General features: G+C 37.6%; 1 protein-coding gene across 1 annotated transcript in view; it reads left to right on the top strand.

Moving 5' to 3' along the window:
* The window catches only part of CPA3 (carboxypeptidase A3), a 30161-nt gene extending 28838 nt beyond the window's left edge, over positions 1 to 1323 (top strand). Inside the window, 1 exon segment of the mRNA XM_019934128.2 lies at positions 1136 to 1323. Coding sequence (XP_019789687.2) covers positions 1136 to 1323 — 188 coding nt within the window.
* Positions 1324 to 25825: the final 24502 nt, after the last annotated feature.

The raw sequence follows: 25825 nt of genomic DNA, 5'->3' as shown, positions 1-25825 counted from the left end.
CCATCATGAAGGTGGTATTTGAGCACGTATTGAGCATGAACGCCATCCTCTTCACCAAGCATAATTGCTTTCTTCCTTTAAATCTTCACAAGATACTGTACCTTTCCTATGGTACTTTTATATTCTGCCCCATCTCTGTTGATTTGCATAGTTGACTTCTCTCCCAACTGTAAGTTCCAAAGACACCAGTAGCATCTTCTTCATCTTTGTACCCTTGCACCACCCACCCTCCACAGTGCCAAGTAAAGTGCACTGCACATATGAAAGGTTTTAATAAATATTTGTTGAATAATTTGAAAGCCAACCCTGTCTCTCTCTACCAAAATATTCCTTCTCTCTTTCTTCATCACAGCTTTGAATTTTTATCTTTCAAATCTAAAATGTTTGTATCAAACTCATTACTTTTCCTAAAACATAAGTAATTTTATGTACAAAAAAATTAGTTTTTCAATTGTGTAGATCAAAATATACATAAATGCTTTTACAGTATTTACATACACTGTATGTAAGGTATGTTGTATAAACCTTATATGTATATAACCTCTAGATGTTTATATTCTCAGTCTTTTTAACAAATAACATTCTTAGTAAAATTTCACAAAAGTTGACATGGAAAAGTTGGATTAGGGGATTAAATATATCCTTAAAATAATTGATTTAAACTTTCTTGGTCTTTTAACTATAAAATAGTTTATCCTAGCAACATGAATAGAAAGAGACCTGAACTACTAGAAAGAATGTAACTTTGCATAGCTTGTTTGTGTAGTTTTCCTTGGTGGGTTTTCAGTGGCCAGTGACCCCTTCTCAGCTGGTCTCCTCAACTGCTTGCATTTGCTCAGACCACCTCCATCTACGACAATGTGCACCCAGAAGACAAACTCAACTTAGACTCAAAATGATCCAAGCAAAATGTAATTTTGAAAATGCAGCACATATTTAAAACGTGTGATGGATTCCAAAGCCATGATTATTTTTTACTTGACACTATACTATGCAGACCACTACTCCCATTCATTACTGCAATTAACTGTACATGAAATTATTTTTATTCCTAATTTTACCCCAGTGAATTTCCATTTCAAGAAAAACATTAACATTTGTTTCTAATTAAATATTTATTGCTTATGTTTTACAGACCCGACATCAGGTTCTTCTTTAGACTGGGCTTACAACCTGGGCATCAAACACACATTTGCCTTTGAGCTCCGAGACAAAGGCAAATTTAGTTTTCTCCTTCCAGAATCTCAGATAAAGTCAACTTGTAAAGAGACCATGCTAGCTGTCGAATTTATTGTCAAGTATATCCTCAAGCATACTTCCTAAAGAACTGCCCTCTGTTTGGAATAAGCCAGTTAATTCTTCCCGTGCCTTTCACTAGAAAGTCAATCTTTGCTTATCCCTAAATGTGGTTTCCACATCACCTGAATAGGTCCTCTCTTGTTCACTTAAGTCCTATGTTATTTATTTTTGCTTTTATTTACTCTCAATAGTATCTTAACAAATAGCCTTAGATGAAAGTTTAACCAAGTTAAGTTAGAACCCAGCACAAAGTATTATTTTGAGTATTTTGAAAGGTGATATACAGTGGGTCATGGGAAGGAAATGAGGACCTTCACTTTCTCCAGAACCAGACTTTCACCATGTGGCTTCATCATTTCATGTGCCAATATAATAAAAATAAAACATTCCAAAATGCACCTTCTGTTTTTTATAAATTATGTTCTCTACATTCCTCTATTAGCATTAATAATCATGCACTAATGCTTCTTATGCATTCTGTTAATAAGAAAGAACACCTTCAATTTTTCAAAACATATTTTGCCTACATATTTTTTTAATACAAGTTGATAATGTTTATATCTTCACACTAGCAAAAGGATGTTCTAGCAGGAAATAAAGTGGTTTATTTAGAGATGAATCTCAGTGCCTTAAACAACCAATCCAGTTCTCATCAACATAATGTACATAAAATTCAAAATAGTTTAAACTGCCATAATCAGAGGAAATTACCTGCCAAAACACCTCTTGGCAGTTACAGACACAGCCAGAACATCTGGTCAGCTGTGAGCCCTGCCTAATAATGGATAGACAAAAAGCCTGGAAATAAAGTTGAAAAGGAAAAGAGAAAGTCATGTCGACCAAGGGCAATCGGAGTAACTTATTACCTTTATACTGTCTATAATAGTATCGCTTAAGATAGTGTTACAAAATACCTTTTCCCTAACTTTATTCTTCAATATTGCATCATGTGACAACAGTGGCATCTACACTGTAAAACTCCAGAACACAGATGCCTGACCAGAATTTGAGGGACAAGTAGAGAGTTCCTTGACTTCCTATAAACTTACTTCTCGGAACAATCTGGATAAAATTTTTGAGGATCTTAGAAGATCCTGAGAAACCAGGTTAACAAATAATCTGGGACATTCCTCACGACTCCTTTAAGGGCCCATAAAAGAAAGAGTGCCATCAAATCTACAAGGTGATGGTATTTCTGATAGTTAAAGGCAGGTAAAAGTTCCCCGTGCAGAGCTGTCTAGGGCAAACCAATACAAAATAACAGAAGTGCTTTACAGGTGGAGGAGGGAAAGGCGACAATGGCAAGAAAGTAAAACATAAAACTCTGATTATGAGGTGAAACTGTCCCTTATAAAAAATATAATATCTATACCTAAATATTTAGCATTCAAAACTGGCTCCGAACCCAGGAACGCAAATGTGTTCCATTAAACGTGCCATATGGGAATTATACACTCATTCACACTTACTCAACTGATAAAGGACTGAAATAAACTGTAATCTTAACATTTACATAAATATTTCTAATTCCATTAGGGCTTTAGGTGGCGGAGGTAAAAGAGATAATCCCAATTATTGAATATCATCCAGTGCTCACCTAGTTTATAAAAGACACAAAAGTTCTACTCACCATTTTATTTGAGCCTTTATGTAGCTTAATATTTCTTTTATTAAGAGAGAGAAAGCATTTGAGTGACTAAAAATCAAAAATCCTAACAAGATCATTCCTTATCTTAACTGAATACCTTTTGCATGACATCTCAGGGTATTTCGCTTGACTTCATATGAATTGTGAAAATAAACATGTGAAGAAAAATATCTATCAATATATTAAAATTTAAAAACTATAAAGCTTCATTTTATTTATGGAAAAGTTTAAGTAGTCAGTGCTTGATTCTTCCCTGGTCATATTTCTCATTTATCAGTAAAATGACTTGGTGCCCAAGTTACAAGTAGTGCTGTCTCTTAAAATATTCTTGACAATGTCTCACAAAAAAAATCTTCTAAGTCATCATTCCTCTTCTAGTTTTCACACCACCAAATTCACTCAAGAAACATTGTTGCATATTTTGAAAATTTTTATGGCCATGATCTAGTAGCTGAGACACAGACCTCCATTATATGAGAAAATGAAACATCTTACTGATTATTTTTAGCAATGCAAATAAATTTGAGTTTCCAGTGGGCATTATGACTCCAAACTGATTTTAAAATGTCACATCAGAAGTACCCTCCCCATACCCTACACATCGGATACGTTCTATAACTATATAAGTGCTCACTGCCTAAGTAAACATTAGGCTTATTGACAAGAGTTTCCATTTCTCATTTGAAACAAACATTTATGCCTCATTTTCTTTAGATGAAAAAACAAACAAGTAATTCCCAGAGAAACGTGCAAGAAATCACTGAAAATACTCAAGTTCTCTGTACTCTCAGGTTCTACCAACTTGTTCTCACAAAGTGTTTAAATTATTTTGGTCATTTCAAACAGATGAATGTTGGGCTTTTGTGGACATGGGAAAAGATCAAAGACAGAGAACTTCTAACCTTTTACCTTTAACATACAAAATGTAAATGGGAGTTTTTCTAAAAGAGAACGTGCATTGGTTCCAAAACCTACAATGAAATATGGTAGTATTAAACTGATGTTGATTTCCCAGGATACAAATCATAAGAAGCAGTAGCAGAAAGCAATCTGAGTTGAACACTCATTTATATGAAGCAATGGCACCTAGAAACTGTGCCCAAGCTTATAAACTGCTAGTTGTCCCCTAAAATCTATTCTCCCCTCTTCCCTAGTAATAGGCCTCCCAATTTTGAACTGGGCACATGGCTACTCAAAGGCTCAATTTCCAAACTTCCCTTTCAAACAGAGTGGCGCTTGGACTGCTCTGGCCAGTGAGTTGCAAGAGGAAACACCATGTGGCAAAGTCTAGAAAGCTAACTTCATAGACCTCTGGCATATACACTTTAGTCCTTCCTTTCTGTTCTTTTCTCTTTCTTTTGGCTGGAATACAACTGTGATGACTGAGGCTGAGCAATCAGCTTGGACCATAAAATGTTCTTGAGAACTGAAGCTAAAAATATGATAGTAGGAGCTATCATAACAGTTCCAGATGTGATCTGGATGAAAATCCCCAGAGGGTGTTATACAAAATCACAGGACTAGAAATCAGGAGGTTGGCTTAGACTCCTGAATCCACTGAATGATATTCAGCAAGACACAATCACCCTTTGCCTGCCCTCCTTATCTCCTAGATTTTTGTTGGGATTTGAGATAATAGATGCTCAACAAGGTAAGCTACTTATTTCCATTTTGTTTATATTTGAGACAAGGAACACTTATCCTCAAGAGAGTTGGCTCAGGTGGCTCCTAATTGAGGTAGGTGTCAGGTGGTACAGAAACATGGCACCATGGCTGCCCTCAGGTGTGGTTTTCCCCCCAGGGCTCTGCTATAATGAGGTACAAAGGGATGTGTGCATATGACATTTCCCTGCATGCAAAGTTTTCATCAGATTATTACAATCTAAGGGTTATTGACGCTCAAAAGTTTACAAGCACAACTGAAAACAAAATCCAATTTGAAAAATATCTGCACACATAAAAATGAACTCTAACCCTGGGAACTCAGAGTTTGTAGAGAAGTTTCTTTTTTGTGGTTGTTTATTAATACTGATTTTTTCTTTGTTTTTTTAACAATATTCAGAAGAAATACATAATAAAATGTCTACTAGATAGCTGGAAAATATAAAACATTTCCAATTATCAAAAACAAGTAAATTAGACATCCTAAAATTTTATAAAATAATTAAAGCATGACAACGTATTTGTTACAGTATGTGGCCTGAATGTTTCCCTGCTCTATAGTGCCACCTGCAGTCTCCCCAGTCGTTCTGACCCTGAGCTGGTGCTTGTCCAAATGTAGTATATGGAGAGTGACATCACCAAGATGGCCAAATAAGATGTCCCTCACTAATATCCCCCCCTCAACAACAACAATTTGGCATCCATCCATGGACAAAGGTGCCTCTGTGGGAGCAACAGAATCCAGCCCCATATGCCAAGGGTAATAAACATACAGACCTCAACCCTGGCTATGGACCCTGAAGTGGCCCATGAACTGGCTCTAGCCCCTCTTGGCCACAGTCTGGGAGCCCCTGGAGAATAATGACTTAAACAATCAGCCTTGGACTTCCCTGGTGGCACAGTGGTTAAGAATCTACCTGCCAAGGCAGGGGACACGGGTTTGAGCCCTGGTCTGGGAAGATCCTACATGCCACAGAGCAACTAAGCCCATGTGCCACAACTACTGAGCCTATGCTCTAGAGCCCGCAAGCCACAACTACTGAGCCCATGTGCCACTACTACTGAAGCCTGTGCACCTAGAGCCCATGCTCTGCAACAAGAGAAGCCACCACAATGAGAAGCCTGCGCACCACAAGGAAGAGTAGCTCCTGCTTGCCGTGACTAGAGAAAGCCTGACAGCAGCAACGAACACCCAATGCAGCCAAAAATAAATAAATAAATAAACTTATTTTTTTAAAAAATCAGCCTCTTACCTTGTGAAAATCCAGGAGTTCGATGGAGAAGTTCTAGCCATTGAACCACTGGAGCAAAAAAATCCAAGACTGGACACATTGGAGAGGGTAAGAGGAATAGTTTGACTTTACTCTCATCACCTCTCCCCCAAGGTGGCACAACTCAGCCTAAGAGAGAGCCCTTCTTGGCCTGCAATTTCTCCCCCAGAGGAAAAGGAGAGCATGTGAGTGACCACCTGGCTTCCCCAGCTATGTGGGACACTAACAAAGAGGCCCATTTCTCTCTCATCTCATCCAGAGTACTGAGTCGTGAGCTCCATGACTGCGAGCAGTGAGCAGCTGGGAGAACAGGAGCCAGGGCTTGGAACATATCAAAGGGACATGAATGATACTAACCATATCACAGATTCCATCATAGAGACCTGCCTAAGAGTCACTGGGATGCCCTGCCTGCAGATTCCCCCCAACCAGCCCAGTCACTCCGAGCTCTTCACAAACACACACACACACACATACCCACACCCCATGGCCGGCTCCCTGTGTGTGCTTCCAATAGTTGTGAGAGCAACCTTTGGCAGACAGATAGTGAGCACATGCTCAAAGCAGGCCTGAATCTGTGGGCCAATGAGAAACCACAAACTTGAACTTTTAGCACTTCCCCTGGGAAAGTAAAAAAGGAGGCTGTCAGCACCCAGCCTGGTATATATTGCAGGCTCAAGAGAAGGCATACAACCTTAAGAATTCTGCCATCTTGCCGGCATATCTACAGAAAGTCTGAGAAAGCCTCAGGATTTCTAGAACGGCTGAAGGAAGGTTATTTCTCTCCTACTGTCAGTCAGTAAGGACTGGAGGAAGTGACTGCTACTTCAAATGTGAAGACAGCAACACAAAACTACAAGGAACATGGAAAATCAAGGAAACATGACACCACCAAAGAAAAACAATAATATTCCAGTAACTCACCCCAAAGACATAGAGATCTGGAATCTACCTGATAAAGAATTCAAAACAGCTGTTTAAAGGAAGCTCAATAAGCTACAAGAAAACACAGAAAAAATAATGCAATGAAATTAGGAAAACAATATACACAAAAAATGAGAAGTTTAATAGAGACAGAAATTGCAAAAAAAAAAAAAAAAAAAAAAAAGAACCCAACAGAAATTCTGGAGCTGAAGAATACAATGAATGAAATGAAAAAAATGCATTAGACAGCATCAACATCAGAATGGATCAAGGAGAAGAAAGAATCTGTGAAGCAGAAGACGAGAACTTTGAAATTCTCCAGCCAGAGAAGAATTAAGAAGAAAAAATGAATGCCTACATGAATTATGAAATACCATCAAGAGGAGCAATCTGCAAATTACAGAGTCACAGAAGGAGAAGAGAGGGAGAAAGAGCCAGAAAGCTTATTTAAAGAAATAATGGCTGAAAACTTAAATCTGGGGAGAGATTTGCTCACCCAACTTCATGAAGCTCACGGGTCCCCCAAAAAATTCAACTGAAAAAGACCTTCTCCAAGACACAATATATTGATAATAAAACTGTCAAATATCAAAGACAAACACAGAATCTTAAAAGCAGCAACAGGAAAGAAGCTTGTAATTTACAAGGGAATCCCCATAAGTCTATTAGTGAATTTCTTCCCAGAAAACTTACAGTCCGGGAGAGATCAGAATAATATAATCAATGTGCTGAAAGAAAAAAACTGCCAACCACACATACTTTGTCCAGAGAAGTTTCCCTTCAGAAATAAAGGAGAGATAAAGACTTCCCCAGACAAACAAAAGCTGAGGGAGTTCATCACCACTGGACTTGACTTACAAGAAATGGTGAAAGGAATTCTTCAAGTTGAAATAAAAGGAAACTATTAGTGACATGAAAACATATGAAAATATACAACACACTGGCAAAGGTAAGTATATAGTCAAATTCATAATACTCTCTGATATGGTGGCATATTAACCTACTTAACTCTAGTAAAAAAAGATTAAAGGACAAAAGTATTAAAAATAACTACAGCTACAATAATTTGTTAATAAATACACAATATAAAAGAGGTAAATTTTGACATCAAAAACATAAAATGTAGGGAATAAAAGGGTAGAGTTTTTGTATGCAACTGAAGTTGTCATCAATGTAAAACAGACTGTAAGGTAGTTTATGTAAGCCTCATGGTAACCACAAAGCAAAAACCTACAGTAGATACACAAAGGATAAAGAAAAGGGAATTAAACCATACCACTATGGAAAATCACCAGTTACAAAGGAAGACAGTAAAAAGGAACAAGGGAAGTACAACACAGCCAGAAAACTATAATTTGGCATTGTAAGCACTTATCTATTAATAATTACTCTAAATGTAAATGAATTAAATTCTACAATCAAAAGACAGAATGGATAATAAACCAAGACCCAACTACATGCTGCCTATAAGAGATTCATTTCAGCTGTAAGATCATCCACAGGTTCAAAGTGAAGGAAGGGAAAAAGATATTCCCCTCAGATGGAAACCATTTAACTCAAAATGGATTAAAGATTGAAACATAAGATGTAAAACCATAAAACTCCTAGAAGAAAACTTAGAGAAAAGCCTTCTTGACATTGGTCTTGGCAATGATTTTTGGGATATGACACCAAAAACACAAACAATAAAAGCAAAAATAAATAAGTGGGACTACATCAAATTAAAAAGCTTCTGCATTTCACTTAGCATAGCAAAAGAAACAATCAACAAAATGAAAAGGCAACCTGTGGAAATGGAGAAAATATCTGCAAACCATCTATATGATAATGGGTTAATATCCAAAATATATAAGGAATTACACAACTCAATAGCAAGAAAAACAAAAACAAAAAAAACCTCAAAAAATCGAATTAAAAAATGGGCAGAGGACCTGAATAGACATTGCCAAAGAACACATACAAATGGCCAACAGGTACATGAAAAAATGCCTAGCATCATTAATCATCAAGGGAAATGCAAATCAAAACCACAATGAGATATCACCTCACACCTGTTATAATGGCCATTACAAAAAAGACAAGAGATAACAAGTGTTGGCGAGGATGTGAATAAAAGGGAACCCTTGGGCACTGTTGGTAGGAATGTAATCAGTACAGCGACTATGGAAAGCAGTATGGAGGCTCCTCACTGTCTTAAAAATAGAACTACCATATGATCCCCCTTCTCTGTACATATCCAAAGAAAAAGAAATCAGGATCTCAAAGAGATATCTGCACTCCCATATTCATTGCAGCATTATTCACAGTAGCCAAGAAATGGAAACAACCTAAGTGTCCAGCTATAGATGAATGGATAGAGAAGAATATTATTCATCCATGAGAAAGAAGAAATTCCTGCCATTTGTAACAACATGGATGGTCCTTGAGGGCATTATGCTAAGTGAAATGAAGTCAGATAGAGAAAGATAAATACTGTATACCACTTATATGGGGAATATAAAAAGCCAAACTCATAGAAACAGAGTAGAACAGTGAGAGGCTGCCGGCCACTGGGAGTTGGGGGAATGGGAAAATACTGATCAAAGAGTACAAACTTCCAGCTATAATATGAATAATTTCTAGGGATCTAATGTACAGCATGGTGACTACAGTTAACAATATTATATCACATACTTGAAAGTTGCTAAGAAAGTAAATCTTAAATGTTCTCATCACAAAAAAAAACACGTAATTTTGTGAGGTGATGAAGGTGTTAACTAACCTATTGTGGTAGTCATCTCACAATATATACACATATCAAATCAGCAGGTTGTACACCTTAAACATACACAGTGTTATGTCAATTATATCTCAATAAAACTAGGGGGAGAAAAAGAAAAGATATTTGGCCCTTATAGATGCTGTAATATTTTTAACTGCACATGTTACAATATTATGAGACAACTTCACAAACTTACCCTCAAAAAAAAGACAACCCATTGAAATGGGAGAAGAAGCAGTATTCTACCACTCAGGGAAGAGAGAACTATACAGAATTGTAGGAAGTTCAGATTACCTCTGGTGGCAGAGGACACCTCCTTTTCATTCAACTAGTGACAAAGAGAAAATTATTTGTGAAACTCAAATTAGGAGTAACAAATATATTCGACCTTCTAAATTAGAAGGTTTTATTATGTAAAATCACAGCAAAAACAACAAAATTTACTAAATAGTGCAACTAATGAATACATGGCAATTTTTCAGACTATGCTTTATACTTCTTTCTCCTTTCAACACAATGGTATTTCACGATTAAAATACCAAGCCATCTTTCTATAATGAGTAGAAATGAGTCATAATAGCATCTTGAAAATTTCGGCAGCATATAGGCTACTGTCAGAAATTCCTTAGGCAAAGCTTTTGGGACACTCTCTTGCATTTCATTGTCACAAAATCCATTATACCAGGAGAGATCTCAGCCTGCCTGAGTAGCATCTATCTGAGGGTTATAATTTTGTCATAAAAATTTACTCTCACATGAACTTAGCATAAAAGGTCTCCGTCCAGAAAATAGGAATTGAAATGGATGTATTATCACTTGAACTGCTTTTTTGCTCACTTATCCTTCAATTACAAGCCTTAAGTTCACTGGTGTCAAGAGAGGTTAAACCAGCAAAATGTAAAACAATTTTTGAAATATGTGAGGGAAATTTGACACTTAATGTTCCAAATGCATTATTATTGCCCTGGTATCACTGAAATGTGCTATTGATTCATTTTACATCGTGGATTAGAGACTTAAAAGACTATTCATGAAACAAAGAAAAAATCCATATATGTATCATTTCATATATAAAAGAAATTGCAAGAACATTGGTTTCTCTTCTTATTTAAAATGTCTCCAATTTCTCTTTTTTAATCTCTGCTTTGCAAAACAAATTTCAAGAGGAAATCAAATTTAATGGGACAAAGAGAGGGGAGGTGAGAAGGAAAAATTGGGGGAATTGTAATCATACTGGCAGTAATGATCATATGAAAAGTAACATTTGCATAGCACTGGATAATTTAAAAATTACCCTCACTTGCATGTCTTCATTTGATCACGACAACTCTGAGACTGAGTTGGGGGGAGGCTAGTATTATCTCCACTTTATGTATTAGAAACCATGGCTCTTAAGTGACTTGCATATATAAGTTGCAACTTGAAACTAGACCTTCACAACTAAAAATTCAAATTCTTTTCCTTACACCACACTGTCCAATGGTCATCACTTCCTAGAAGGAGAGAGCCAAAGAGGTTATATAATTTGTGAGTCATCAGTTTAGGTTCTAATTCTCCAACCCTGCCAAAGGTATCAATTTATCTTCTTAACAACCCATCAGACACTCTTCTAAATGGTTTAGACTTGAACATGTATTGGAATCACCTGGGAAGCTTACTACAGTACAGATTGCTGGGCCCCTTCCCCAGAGTTTCTGAAACATTAGATTTGGGCTGGAGCACAATAATTTTCACTTTTAACAAGTTTTCAGATAATGCTGATGCTGCTGGTCCAGGAATCACACTTTGAGAAACACTGATATAGAATAATTCTAAATGTTCTAAAATAAAAATAACTATCTTTCAATGATTGTTTTTCTCAATAATTATGGTGATCTTTATTGAAGTATGCAGTTTATTTGCAAAAGTAATTTACTCATAGGTTTTATCTTCAATTAAAATTGTAGACATATCAAATAGATGAAATGGGGATAATATTTCCATTTCAATTTCTATCTTCCCATAAAAATGTTTGTAAATAAGTATTTGAACAAAGATTTATACATTTCAAATCCATTACATATTAAAACAGTTTAAAATATACATAAATAAATAAGAAAGGGTCCCTCCTTTGAAATTCTGTTGATTCTACAGATTTTAACTGGCATTAATTTATTTTTTACTATTTATATTTATAACATATTTTTATTTATCAATTTATTGAATTTTTAAATGTTTAAAGTTTTTAAGTTAAAGTCATATCCAAATCATTTTTAGAACATAAAAATAACACTTCTGGGCTTCCCTGGTGGTGCAGTGGTTGAGAGTCCGCCTGCCGATGCAGGGGACACAGGTTCGTGCCCCGGTCCGGGAAGATCCCACATGCCGCGGAGCAGCTGGGCCCGTGAGCCATGGCCGCTGAGCCTGCACGTCCGGAGCCTGTGTTCCGCAACGGGAGAGGCCACAACAGTGAGAGGCCCGCGTACCGCAAAAAATAAATAAATAAATAACACTTCTGCCAAGGCCCAGGTTCACTATGGCTATATCCAAATGAGGAAACTCTGGTTTGTTTTGGACTAAAAAATCCTTCAGCAATGAGCAGTAGCTTTCTTAATAGTAAAACTGAGCAAATTTTATGAGAAGTATCTGCAGAAGTCTTTCTGGAGTTAACAGCATTTGTTTCAGTGAAGACTTAAGGGGAGGATTCCAGCTGATATGGTTCTTTGGTTGTCACATAAAAAGCTCAGACAGGGTGATGGGATAATCTGAGGACTTTCTTATGTTCTGGCAACCCTTGATGTTGCCACTGGACAAAGCTCAATTGAATCTGCTGCAATTAATCTTTTTCAAAGACAGAGAAATGAAGAAAGGTAAAGAACACATGTCTAGTCATTTTTGCAGAAGACTAGGAAAAAAGGGTCAGGAAGAAAAAAGTAATAAAATTAGATTCTTCCCTAGCTACTTCCCCGAACACCCACCTTCTCCCAGAATTATTTAAATATTCTGCCTCTAAGCTTCATCTTCACCCAACTGTCCATTTCATTTGGTCTACAAAAAGCAAGGCTTTGAGATGAGTCAACTTTCCTCACACTGTGGATCAGGGTAGCCTCATGATTCTGGTGTGTCTAGTATATTCCTATTTACTGCTTATTGATTTTTTTATTAAAATAACATTGTGGAAGTTAAAGATTTTTTATTCCCTTATCTTATTCTAAACCAAATATGCTTCTGATATACATTTTGAAAGACTAATAATACAGGAACAACATTTGAATGTACAGCAAATGTAAAGGAACACACAAGGACTGTGAAGTCACTCAAACACAGGTCTGAAGAGAGGCTTCACCACTTACTAGCTATGGTCCATCTGTGAAATTCAGGTAATGCTACCTATGTCACGAGGTTACTGTGAAAATTTTAAAATAACTATATAAAACATAAGGGTGACTAATTGTTCTAGTTTGCTCAGAAGTGAAAGGTTTCCCAGGATATGAGCCTTTCAGTGCTAAAACCAAGACAGCCCTGGGAAAACTGGGACAGCTGGTCACTGACTTCTACTGAAATGCTTCTCAAGCAAAAATAAACATTAGGACGCCTCCCCTTCCAATTCTTGAGAGACTACTTCACCAGATAAAATATATATCAATATTTATTAGTAGTTATCATTGTTATTAGATGTTAAATACTTTACATGAATTATACCAGTTATTCTTTAAATTACCCTTAGAGCTAAATGCCATTTTAATCACTCCCATTTTGACAGATGCCAAAATGGAAGCACGGAGCAGCGGAATGCCCTACTCAAGGTCACAGAGCTGATAAGTGGAACAACAGGCATTCAACTTCCAGCAGTTAAAATTTTAAATGTGCACACTGAACTCCTTCTACTCAGCATCACCTGGGAGCCTGACAGAAATGCAGACTCTCAGCACCACACCTACCCTAAACTAACTGACCCACAATCTGTACTAAAACACTATGCTACAGTGCCTGAGATGTTTATAGCTGGAAAGAATTTTAAATCGTGAGCTTTAGATAACATGAGCAAATTCTCAGACCATGCCCCTAATTTGAAAGGTCACAAATCTGAAGTCTAGAATTTCTAAAAGCCCCACAGAGACTTAGTGAAGGAAACTAAAGTTGAGCTAAAGTAGAACTTGCATCTCTGGAAGTAGACAAAAATACTAAGCACTCTTGAAACTGAAATAAACCCAAGCAGTGCTTTCTTAAAGCACAGGTTTGAGGGGGTTTCCCTAAAAATACATCTACTTTGAACATGACCAAAACTATACCTTTCTTATAATACAAATGCATCAGGAAGTGCGGACAGTAGAGACCAAAACATCAAAGCATTTTGAAAAGAAACTTTCAGCTGAGCTACTTTTTGTGCTGTGCAAGTTCTTGCCTTTCACATAAAACTGAAAATAGGAAGGAAATTCATAATTAGGAGACTTGTTTATGTTTAGCATGGATTTAGAGTTTTGAATATACATATAAATTAAGTATTGATAGCCTCATCCATCAGAGGGCAGACAGCAGAAGCAAGAAGAACTACAATCCTGTAGCTGTGGAATAAAAAACACATTCACAGAAAGACAGACAGGATGAAAAGGCAGAGGGCTATGTACCAGATGAAGGAACAAGATAAAACCCCAGAAAAACAACTAAATGAAGTGGAGATAGGCAACCTTCCAGAAAAAGAATTCAGAATAATGATAGTGAAGATGGTCCAGGACCTCGGAAAAAGAATGGAGGCAAAGATCGAGAAGATGCAAGAAATGTTTAACAAAGACCTAGAAGAATTAAAGAACAAACAAACAGAGATGAACAATACAATAACTGAAATGAAAACTACACTAGAAGGAATCAATAGCAGAATAACTGAGGCAGAAGAACGGATAAGTGACCTGGAAGACAGAATGGTGGAATTCACTGCCATAGAACAGAATAAAGATAAAAGAATGAAAAGAAATGAAGACAGCCTAAGAGACCTCTGGGACAATATTAAACGCAACAACATTCGCACTGTAGGGGTCCCAGAAGGAGAAGAGAGAGAGAAAGGACCCGAGAAAATATCTGAAGAGATCATAGTCGAAAACTTCCCTAACATGGGAAAGGAAATAGCCACCCAAGTCCAGGAAGTGCAGAGAGTCCCATATAGGATAAACCCAAGGAGAAACATGCCGAGACACACAGTAATCAAACTGGCAAAAATAAAAGATAAAGAAAAATTATTGAAAGCAGCAGAGAAAAAATGACAAATCACATACAAGGGAACTCCAAGGAGGCTAACAGCTGACTTCTCAGCAGAAACTGTACAAGCCAGAAGGGAGTGGCATGATATACTTAAAGTGATGAAAGGGAAGAACCTACAACCAAGATTACTCTACCCAGCAAGGATCCCATCCAGATTCAATGGAAAATCAAAAGCTTTACAGACAAGCAAAAGCTAAGAGAATTCAGCAACACCAAACCAGCTCTACAACAAATGCTAAAGGAACTTCTCTAAGTGGGAAACACAAGAGAAGAAAAGGACCTACAAAAACAAACCCAAAACAATTAAGAAAATGATCATAGGAACACACATATTGATAATTAGCTTAAACGTGAATGGATTAAATGCTCCAACCAAAAGACACATGCTCACTGAATGGATACAAAAACAAGGCCCATATTTATGCTGTCTACAACAGACCCACTTCAGACCTAGGGACACGTACAGACTGAAAGTGAGGGGTTGGAAAAAGGTATGCCATGCAAATGGAAATCAAAAGAAAGCTGGAGTAGCAATACTCATGTCAGATAAAATAGACTTTAAAATAAAGAATGTTACAAGAGACAAGGAAGGACACTACATAATGATCAAGGGATCAATCCAAGAATAAGATATAACAATTATAAATATATATGCATCCAACATAGGAGCACCTCAATACATAAGGCAACTGCTAAGAGCTATAAAAGAGGAAATCAACAGTAACACAATAATAGTGGGGGAATTTAACATCTCACTTACAAAAATGGACAGATCATCCAAACAGAAAATTAATAAGGGAACACAACCTTTAAATGACACAACAGACCAGACAGATTTAATTCATATTTACAGGACATTCCACCCAAAAACAGCAGATTACACTTCCTTCTCAAGTGCGCACAGGACCTTCTCCAGGATAGATCACATCTTAGGTCACAAATCAAGCCTCAGTAAACTTAAGAATATTGAAATCATATCAAGCATCTTTTCTGACCACAACACTATGAGATTAGAAAACAATTACAGGGGGAAAAAACGTAAAAAACACTAACACATGGAGGCTAAACAATACGTTACTAAATAACCAAGAGATCACTGAAGAAATCAAAGAGGAAACCAAAAAATACCTAGAGACAAAGGACAATGAAAACATGACAATCCACAACCTATGCGATGCAGCAAAAGCAGTTCTAAGAGGGAAGTTTATAGCTATACAAGCCTACCTCAAAAAAACAACAAAAATCTCAGATAAACAATCTAACCTTACACCTAAAGGAACTAGAGAAAGAAGAACAAACAAAACCCAAAGTTAGCAGAAGGAAAGAAATCATAAAGATCAGAGCAGAAATAAATGAAATAGAAACAAAGAAAACAATAGCAAAGATCAATAAAAATAAAAGATAGTTCTTTGAGAAGATAAACAAAATTGATAAACCATTAGCCAGACTCATCAAGAAAAAGACAGAGAGGACTCAAATCAATAAAACTAGAAATGAAAAAGGAGAGGTTACAACAGACACCACAGAAATACAGAGCATCCTAAGAGACTACTACAAGCAATTCTATGTCAATAAAATGGACACCCTGGAAGAAATGGACAAATGCTTAGAAAGGTATAACCTTCCAAGACTGAACCAGGAAGAAATAGAAAATATGAACAGACGAATCACAAGTAATGAAATTGAAACTGTGATAAAACATCTTCCAACAAACAAAAGTCCAGGACCAGATGGCTTCACAGGTGAATTCTATCAAACATTTAGAGAAGAGCTAACACCCATGCTTCTCACACTCTTGCAAAAAATTGCAGAGGAAGGAACACTCCCAAACTCATTCTATGAGGCCACCATCACCCTGACACCAAAACCAGACAAAGATACTACAAAAAAAGAAAATTACAGACCAATATCACTGATGAATATAGATGCAAAAATCCTCAACAAAATACTAGCAAACAGAATCCAACAACACATTAAAAGGATCATACACTATGAACAAGTGGTATTTATCCCAGGGATGCAAGGATTCTTTAATATATGCAAATCAATGTGATACACCGTATTAACAGACTGAAGAATAAAAACCATATGATCATCTCAATAGATGCAGAAAAAGCTTTCGTCAAAATTCAACATCCATTTATGATAAAAGCTCTCCAGAAAGTGGGTACAGAGGCAACCTACCTCAACATAATAAAGGCCATATATGACAAACCCACAGCAAACATTGTTCTCAATGGTGAAAAACTGAAGGCATTTCCTCTAAGATCAGGAACAAGACAAGGATGTCCACTCGCACCACTATTATTCAACATAGCTTTGGAAGTCCTAGCCACAGCAAACAGAGAAGAAAAAGAAATAAAAGGAATACAAATTGGAAAAGAAGAAGTAAAACTGTCACTGTTTGCAGATAACATGATGCTATACATAGAGAATCCTATAGATGCCACCAGAAAACTACTAGAGCTAATCAATGCATTTGGTAAAACTGCAGGATACAAAATTAATGCACAGAAATCTCTTGCATTCCTATACACTAACAATGAAAGATCAGAAGGAGAAATTAAGGAAACAATCCCATTCACCACTGCAACAAAAAGAATAAAATACCGGGCTTCCCTGGTGGCGCAGTGGTTGAGAGTCCGCCTGCCAATGCAGGGGACACAGGTTCGTGCCCTGGTCCGGGAAGATCCCACATGCCGCAGAGTGAGCCATGGCCGCTGAGCCTGCGTGTCCGGAGCCTGTACTCCGCAACGGGAGAGGCCATAACAGTGAGAGGTCCGTGTACCGCAAGGAAAAAAAAAAAAAGAATAAAATACCTAGGAATAAACCTACCTAGGGAGACAAAAGACCTGTATGCAGAAAACTGTAAGACACTGATGAAAGAAATTAAAGATGATACCAACAACAGATGGAGAGATATACCATGTTCTTGGATTGAAACAATCAATACTGTGAAAATGACTATACTACTCAAAGCAATCTACAGATTCAATGCAATCCCTATCAAATTACCAGTGGCATTTTTTTACAGAACTAGAACAAAAAATCTTAAAATTTGTATGGAGACACAAAAGACCCCAAACAGCCAAAGCAGTCTTGAGGGAAAAAAACGGAGCTGCAGGAATCAGACTCCCTGACTTCAGAGTATACTACGAAGCTACAGTAATCAAGACAATATAGTACTGGCACAAAACCAGAATTATAGATCAATGGAACAGGATAGAAAGCCCAGAGATAAACCTATGGTCAATTAATCTATGACAAAGGTGGCAAGGATATACAATGGAGAAAAGACAGTCTCTTCAATAAGTGGTGCTGGGAAAACTGCACAGCTACATGGAAAAGAATGAAATTAGAACACTCCCTAACACCACACACAAAAATAAACTAAAAATGGATTAGAGACCTAAATGTAAGACCAGACACTATAAAACTCTTAGAGGAAAACACAGGCAGAACACTCTTTGACATAAATCACAGCAAGATCTTTTTTGATCCACCTCCTAGAGTAATGGAAATAAAAACAAAAATAAACAAATGGGACCTAATGAAACTTGAAAACTTTTGCAAAGCAAAGGAAACTACAAACAAGACAAAAAGGGACAACTCTCAGAATGGGAGAAAATATTTGCAAACAAATCAATGGACAAAGAATTAATCTCCAAAATATATAAACAGTTCATGCAGCTCAATATTAAAACAACAAACAACCCAATCCACAAATGGGCAGAAGACGTAAATAGACATTTCTCCAAAGAAGACATACAGGTGGCCAAGAAGCACATGAAAAGCTGCTCAACATCACTAAATATTAGAGAAATGCAAATCAAAACTACAACGAGGTATCACCTCACACCAATTAGAATGGGCATCATCAGAAAGTCTACAAACAACAAATGCTGGAGAGGGTGTGGAGAAAAGGGAACCTTCTTGCACTGCTGGTGGGAATGTAAATTGATACAGCCACTATGGAGAACAGTATGGAGGTTCCTCAAAAAACTAAAAATAGAACTACCATACAACCCAGCAACCCCACTACTGGGCGTATACCCAGAGAAAACCATAATTCAAAAAGACACATGCACCGCAATCAATGTTCACTGCAGCACTATTTACAATAGCCAGGTCATGGAAGCAATCTAAATGTCCATCGACAGATGAATGGATAAAGAAGATGTGGCACATATATACAATGGAATATTACTCATCCATAAAAAGGAATGAAATTGGGTCATTTGTAGAGACATGGATGAATCTAGAGACTGTCATACAGAGTGAAGTAAGTCAGAAAGAGAAAAACAAATATCATATTAATGCATATATGTGGAACCTAGAAAAATGGTACAGATGAACCGGTTTGCAGGGCAGAAATTGAGACACAGATGTAGAGAACAAACGTATGGACACCAACGGGGGAAAGTAGCGTGGGGGTGTTGGTGTGATGAATTGGGAGATTGGGATTGACATGTATACACTGATGTGTGTAAAATGGATGACTAATAAGAACCTGCTGTATAAACAAATAAAATAAAATTCAAAATATAAATAAATAAATAAAAATTAAAAAAATAAAATAAGCTACAAGGATATATTGTAGAACACAGGGAACACAGCCAATATTTTATAATAACTATAAATGGAGTTTAATCAAAAAATTGTGAATTACTATATTGTATACCTGTAACTTACATCATATTGTATATCAACTGTACATCAATAAAAAATAAATTAAAATTTTAAAAAAGATAAAAAGTATTTAATGTTCTTTTCAAAAGCAGGAACTTAGCAGAGACAGTGTATCAAGCAATCTTACCAAAAGCTGAAAGCACAGCAATAAAATCTCATTCCAGGCTGAAACCAGACACACAAAGTCAGAAGTAATGAAGTCATTATCGTTTGCTAGATTAAAAACACTCAGTCCCAATAACAACTCAGACCCAGTTCAGAGTAACAGCTTCAGTCTATCAGAGCAAATATTTTATGTTGGGTACACAGTCTGTACCAAATTATGTGTTTAATTAGCTGCACTTCATCAGATGCTCATACACCAAGGCTATCTCTTCTATATGACATATTTTTTCCATATAAAGTGAATAAAACAGTCACTGAAAACAACTGCATTTAGGAAATAAGACTATAATTCCACCTTCAAAGTTCCTCAGCTTAAATCTAAAGATTTTCCTCACAGTGTATCTTTTTAAAATAATGCATAAATATCTTATTTTTCCATTAAATTTAAATTGGACTTTTAAGGCTTTAGCGTCAGGTATCACAACTGACCTATTAGGCTGTAGTAGAAGGGAGGTGACACTTCTGGAGCTCCATGCCAGGTACTTACAGCATTTTATTTAATCTCCCAACAATGCTATGAGCTAGGTATAATTAACCACCATATAAAGGAGGAAACCAAGACTCAAAGAATCTAAGAGAATCACCCGTGGTTTTCACTGGAGGGGCAGCATCAAGGTTTGAACCCACGTCTGAGCCCCAAACACAATGCCTCCCAAAAGTGACCATAAGTTCTTGTGGTACTTCATTCAAGTCCTCTGGAACTGAAAGCGAACTGTTTCCCAACAAGTGAGACTTTACAGACACCATAGGCTCACAAGGAATGAGTAAACAAAAGGAAGGTTTAATGTTCCTCCCAGCCACCTTAGACCCCTGACTCCATCCTACCATAGCCTAAGGAAAAGCAATGGTTACAGCTCTTCCGTAGTGATGAAGAAGAGGGGAGCATGGCTCCAGAAGGTGCAGGTCCACCCAGGAGCTGGTCAGTGTCACCCACCAGGCCAGGGACAGCAATTCCCCCAGCAATCCGGCCCAGGTGACACGACGGCTTGGACCCAAGTGTGTGGACCGTAGTACATCTGGCCGTCTCAAAGAGCAAGCTACCAGGTTCTCCCCTTTATGGGTCCCACTGCATCTATGGCTCTTATCCAGAGCTTCCAGGCATTCAGAAACTGAACTTCCCATACACAAGTAAGCCACCAAGACTCTCCAAGGACATTGCTAAATGTCAGTCACCCACCTCCTCAGCAAACATAGCATTTGGACCTACATTAAAACCTCAATCCCACAATCAAGTTGCCTGCTCTTAGTGTCTACAGACTTCAGCTAATTTACTAGACAATTTGGTAACCAGAGAGGAATAAGATCGAGTTTTAACATGGCATTTGCTCTGGAGGACCAGAATCTAAAAAGAACGTGTCCTAGGAGTCTTTATCAACATCACTCCCCCAATTCAAATTCACTGCTCAGACCAGCCCCTTCATGGGGCCTTTCCAAAAGGTTCTAGTCTATGGGAGCCTTCTCCCTTGCATTTGTTCCCAGAGTTTGAGTCATTGACTTTGATAAACTACCCCTTGTGTAGGGTTACTCCTGAGCATGCATCTATACTCCTGGAAATCAGCTACTACTGCATAAACTTCTTTTTTATTCCCCATAGCACCTACCACATCTATGACATGGTAAAAGATAAGACCAACGCTGGCAGGCTGCTTCAGCAGGGCCTCCTAGGATGGCAATGCCTAGGTGGAGGGACCACAGTTCAGAATCTGACGTGCAGAAGTGTGATGAGGAGTGAACAGCCTCTGCTAAATGAACGCATGTCAACCAGACTCACTAGGATTGACTTCTACAAGGAGACTGCCAAATTATTAATTTACAGTGGGCTGATACGGGTTTGGAGTGAACCAGAGAACATGGAGTAGACACACTTGGGATAGACAAGCAGCACCCATCCCCAGCAGTTGTTAAAGAAGCAGAAATGCAAACAGGCTGGGAGGATAAATGTCATAAGATCATGCTAAGTCTCAAGTTTATGCACTTCGGCCTAGCAAGTATCATGGAAAAAACAAAACTGGCTTAGCACCTCCCAGTAGCCATCACTCTGTCTTTATCATCATTCTTTCCCTTTACTCAAAACAATAAGGGTGTTTCTGCTTTCTACCGTAGAGAAGCCTGGAAATTGGGGGGCAAGGGACAGTAAATGCCCCCAGGGGTGACATTAATGCCCCTAGAAGGCCACCTGCCTCCAGAGATCACTTTCTAAATATGTTCTCTATGTACCCACATCCTTGTCTCAGGCTCTGCTTTTAGGGGAACCCAAACTAAAAGGGAAATGAAGGCAGGAGAAATGGCCAAATCATCCAGAAGAGATGAAAGAGAGGCTTATGTGAATAATTCACGTACCACCCAGGATTATCCTTAAGGCCCTACGTATCAATTTGTCAGAAACTCTTGGCTGACTGTGAACAGAAGTCACTTAATTTCCAGCAACATGTGATTCAGTTGAGGAAATTAATAAAACTATTTGTTTATCAGTCAAATAAAAAATGCTAAAGAAGCTCTAGTGATGATATCATCACTGATAAAGGTGCTAAAGAGATCGAGATCATGACACAGGTTATAAAAAGCAGCCGAAACCTGCAAAGCTATGCATAATTGCCAGTAACTGTTGTTGTTATATTTACTTTTCAATAGACTTTATTTACTCTTTACAGCAGTTTTAGGTGCACAGCAAAACTGAGCAGACAGCACAGAGAGTTCCCATGTAACTCCAGCCTCCACGTGTGCAAAGCCTCCCTCCGTGACATCTTCCACCACGGTGTACATTTATTACAATCAGTGAACCAACACTGACACATCCCTGTCACTCAGTCCTTATTTACGTTAAAGTCCACTCTTGCTGTTGTACATTCCATGGGTTTTATATTTAATTTTAAACTGCAAAATGATATACAAAAATGAGATCTTCCCCCAAAATGTTATAGTATGTGCTCAAAAAACATAGATGGGTTGCCACTGAGCTAACTCAAAGTCCTCAGAATAGATATCCAGGAACCCTACACAACCCACCAGTTAGGTTAGCTCTTGATACATTGCAGAAATGTGTATTAAGATGGGTAAAGAATAAGCCCATTGAGAAGTGCAGAATCTCATGGTCATTCCCGGTGGCCTAACTGAACCATTGCAAATCCTCACATATGGAACCCACAGACCATTTGAGTACTCCTTGAGAATGGAATACGAGTTGACATAAAATCAAGATAACTCCAACCAAACTGGCAGAACAGTTGTTCGCAGCTTGTAAGAAAAAAGACAGGAGATAATGACGGAACACTCTAAAGAAATGATCTGTTACCAATGCTCCTGATGCCTCCTGTTGAGTGGAAAAACACATACACTGAGGCCTCTAAGTGGAGAAAAATTATTCACAGGAGCAAACTTCTGAATATGAGGTTATTTCAGGAATAACAGCAAATTTACTGTGCTCATATTTGCATTTTTATGTATGTACAATTGTGATATATTTTTTATCACACATATTTTTGAGATCTGTCTAAGTAAGCCTAAAAGAGCCCTTTTTAAAAGTATGGAATAAAAATCCTAGGGATTAAAATTTTTTAATCTACTTGGTAGCTCTATTTTCTTTCATAGTGACACAACTGATGGGATCTTAACTTCAATAAAATATTATAAGTACTTACAAAGTCATGGAAAGGTCTGAGGGAGCAAAAGTCAGGGAAAGCATCACTGCCTTTCAGAGATGAGAAGGCTTAAGAATCATGGAAAACCTCTGCTAACGATCCTTCTCAGCTGCCCCCAGCACCAAAGCAAGTGATTCAAAAACATGTCCAGAACTCAAAGTAAACTTCATGACTGCCATTTGCCCTTCACCTGCCCACCTGCTGGCAGAAAATAATGCCTTCCCCTAATTTTCCATTTTTCATATGTCAAGTAAATGTTTCTCATCAACAGAATCTGAGCCGGAACTCTGCTGGCTAGGGGTTCTGGGAAATGTTGCTCTTAGGTACTATGGACTGAATTGTGTTCGTCCCCCAATTCACATGTTGACAGCCTAACCCCCAATGTGATGGTATTTAGAGACAGTGCCTTTAGGATATAACTAGGTTTAAGTGAGGTCATTAGGGTGGGTCCCCCATGATGGAATTGGTGCTCCTATAAGGAGACACCAGAGAGCTTGTTCCCTCTCGCTACCCACCGCATAAGGGCACTGTGAGAAGGCAGCAAGCCAGGCAGAGAGCTCTCACCAGAACCCAACCGTGCTGGCACCCTCATCTCAGGTTCCCAGCCTCCAGAACTGTGAGGAATAAATGTCTGTTGTTTACGCCACCCAGTCTATGGTATTTTGTTATGGCAACCCAAGCTGACTAATACACTAGGCATCCCCCACGAAATGCAGTGCAATCAGCACCTTTAATATAATACAAGGGATGGGGATGATGGTGAGTTAACAACAGATCATCTACACTGTTGCTTTGAGGATTATGATATATAGGATTATTATTCTCACTTCCTCACTCACTCCCTAATAAAGTTACACATCCACAGTCTTTGCCATGTGACTTTTCAGTGTCTCCCAGTGGGGGCAGAGTATATACCCCAGCCTACTGCAGTTGGTCTTGGCCACGTGATTTGCGTGGGATGATGGAATTTTAGCAGATGGGATGCAAGCAGAAGTTTTAAATATGGTTGTGTGATTTGGCCTGCCGACTTACATTTCTGTGGTCTGCAATAAGAAGAGCATGCCCCAGAGAGCTGCTGGCACTGGTGAAGCAGACAGGAATCCAACCCACAGCCTGGAGCCAAGGATGGCCAATCCTGGAGCCCAGCTGAGCCACAGACAACCCACAGACCTGTGAAGGAGAAATGAATGTGTATTATTGTAAATCCCCAAGATTTTGACATTGTTATGCAACAAAAATTAAAGACAGGATTAAACATATAGTATCTAAAACAGTGTTTAGCACATATTGACCATAATTATTTCAGGAATCTTATAAATTATACTGAAAATAAAAATGTAAGCAATATATTCTGAGTCTTCGTTAAAAATAACAGCAGGTATGAATAGCAGACCTTCAATATGTACACAATGTTACCTTTTTGCAATTTTTCTAGATCAAATTAAATCTAGTTTGAGTACCAGGCATTAGGGTTAGCAAGAAGCGTAACAGCTGTTCTTTTCAATCCCCATCCCCTTCCTACATAACAAAACCCCAGGACTAACATGGCTCCAAACAGAAGGGGAGGGTCACACTTTCGGACAACTTCCGGAGGTAACACTGATTTCAAAAAATATTTTGTACCTTTCTGGGACACTAAGACTTCACACTATATAAATAATACATACTCTCTATACCGGTAGAATCTGAGGGAGTAAATGTCACCCATTGTCTCAATTTATATTTATATTCCTAATTACTTAAATTAGAATTAGAATTAAGAGAATTTTACAGGGCTATTTGGAAGTAATAGTGGTTTTAAAAAAGGGAAGATGGTCCATCGCCATTTAAATTTAATGTATCCTTAAAAAATGTAATCAGAGTAGTGTAAAAGGACAGAAGAGGAATTGTCTTAAGTGATATACAAGTTTGTGCATATGCAATTAAGTATACATCAGAATAAGTGTATGGAAAACCATTCAAAGAATAACATAATTCTTTGAAGGGCAATTTGGCAATACTTATCAAGAGCCATAAAGTTTTTACATCCATGGACCCTGTAACCTCATTCTTGAAATAAATCTAAACCAATAAATCAAAAGAAAAAGTTATATTTTTAAAGATGTTATAATCATCTCTAGTAGTGAGAAGTAAAAATAACCCAAACATAAGAGAGCTTTAATAAATTTTAGTATGTAATTTTTTAGAATATTAGGCAATGTATTAAGAATAAACACTGGAACCATTAAAATAAACAAAAAGAACAAACCAAAAGAAGTATACTCAAAATAATAAGGTGAAAAAAACTTGCAGCATAAAAAAATGTGATTGTGTATGGCTAAAGATTGGAAATGGAACACAAAGAGCTTCAGGATAGTATTTTATAGTCTACATTTATATTTCCATGCTAAACACTCTTTGTAAAAATAAAACCATGAGACAAAACTATATGTTAATTTGTGCTGAAAAAAAAATGCTAGTCCCTAAAAACAGTAGCAAAGGGTGGTGGATCCATTTCCAGATCCTACTAGAAAGGTGAACAGGCACTATTATT

The sequence above is a fragment of the Tursiops truncatus genome, chromosome 4 (assembly GCF_011762595.2).
Source record: "Tursiops truncatus isolate mTurTru1 chromosome 4, mTurTru1.mat.Y, whole genome shotgun sequence".
NCBI classification, from domain to species: domain Eukaryota; kingdom Metazoa; phylum Chordata; class Mammalia; order Artiodactyla; family Delphinidae; genus Tursiops; species Tursiops truncatus.
Note: the sequence above shows the minus strand (reverse complement) of the source record. Positions and strands in the feature narration are given on the sequence as shown.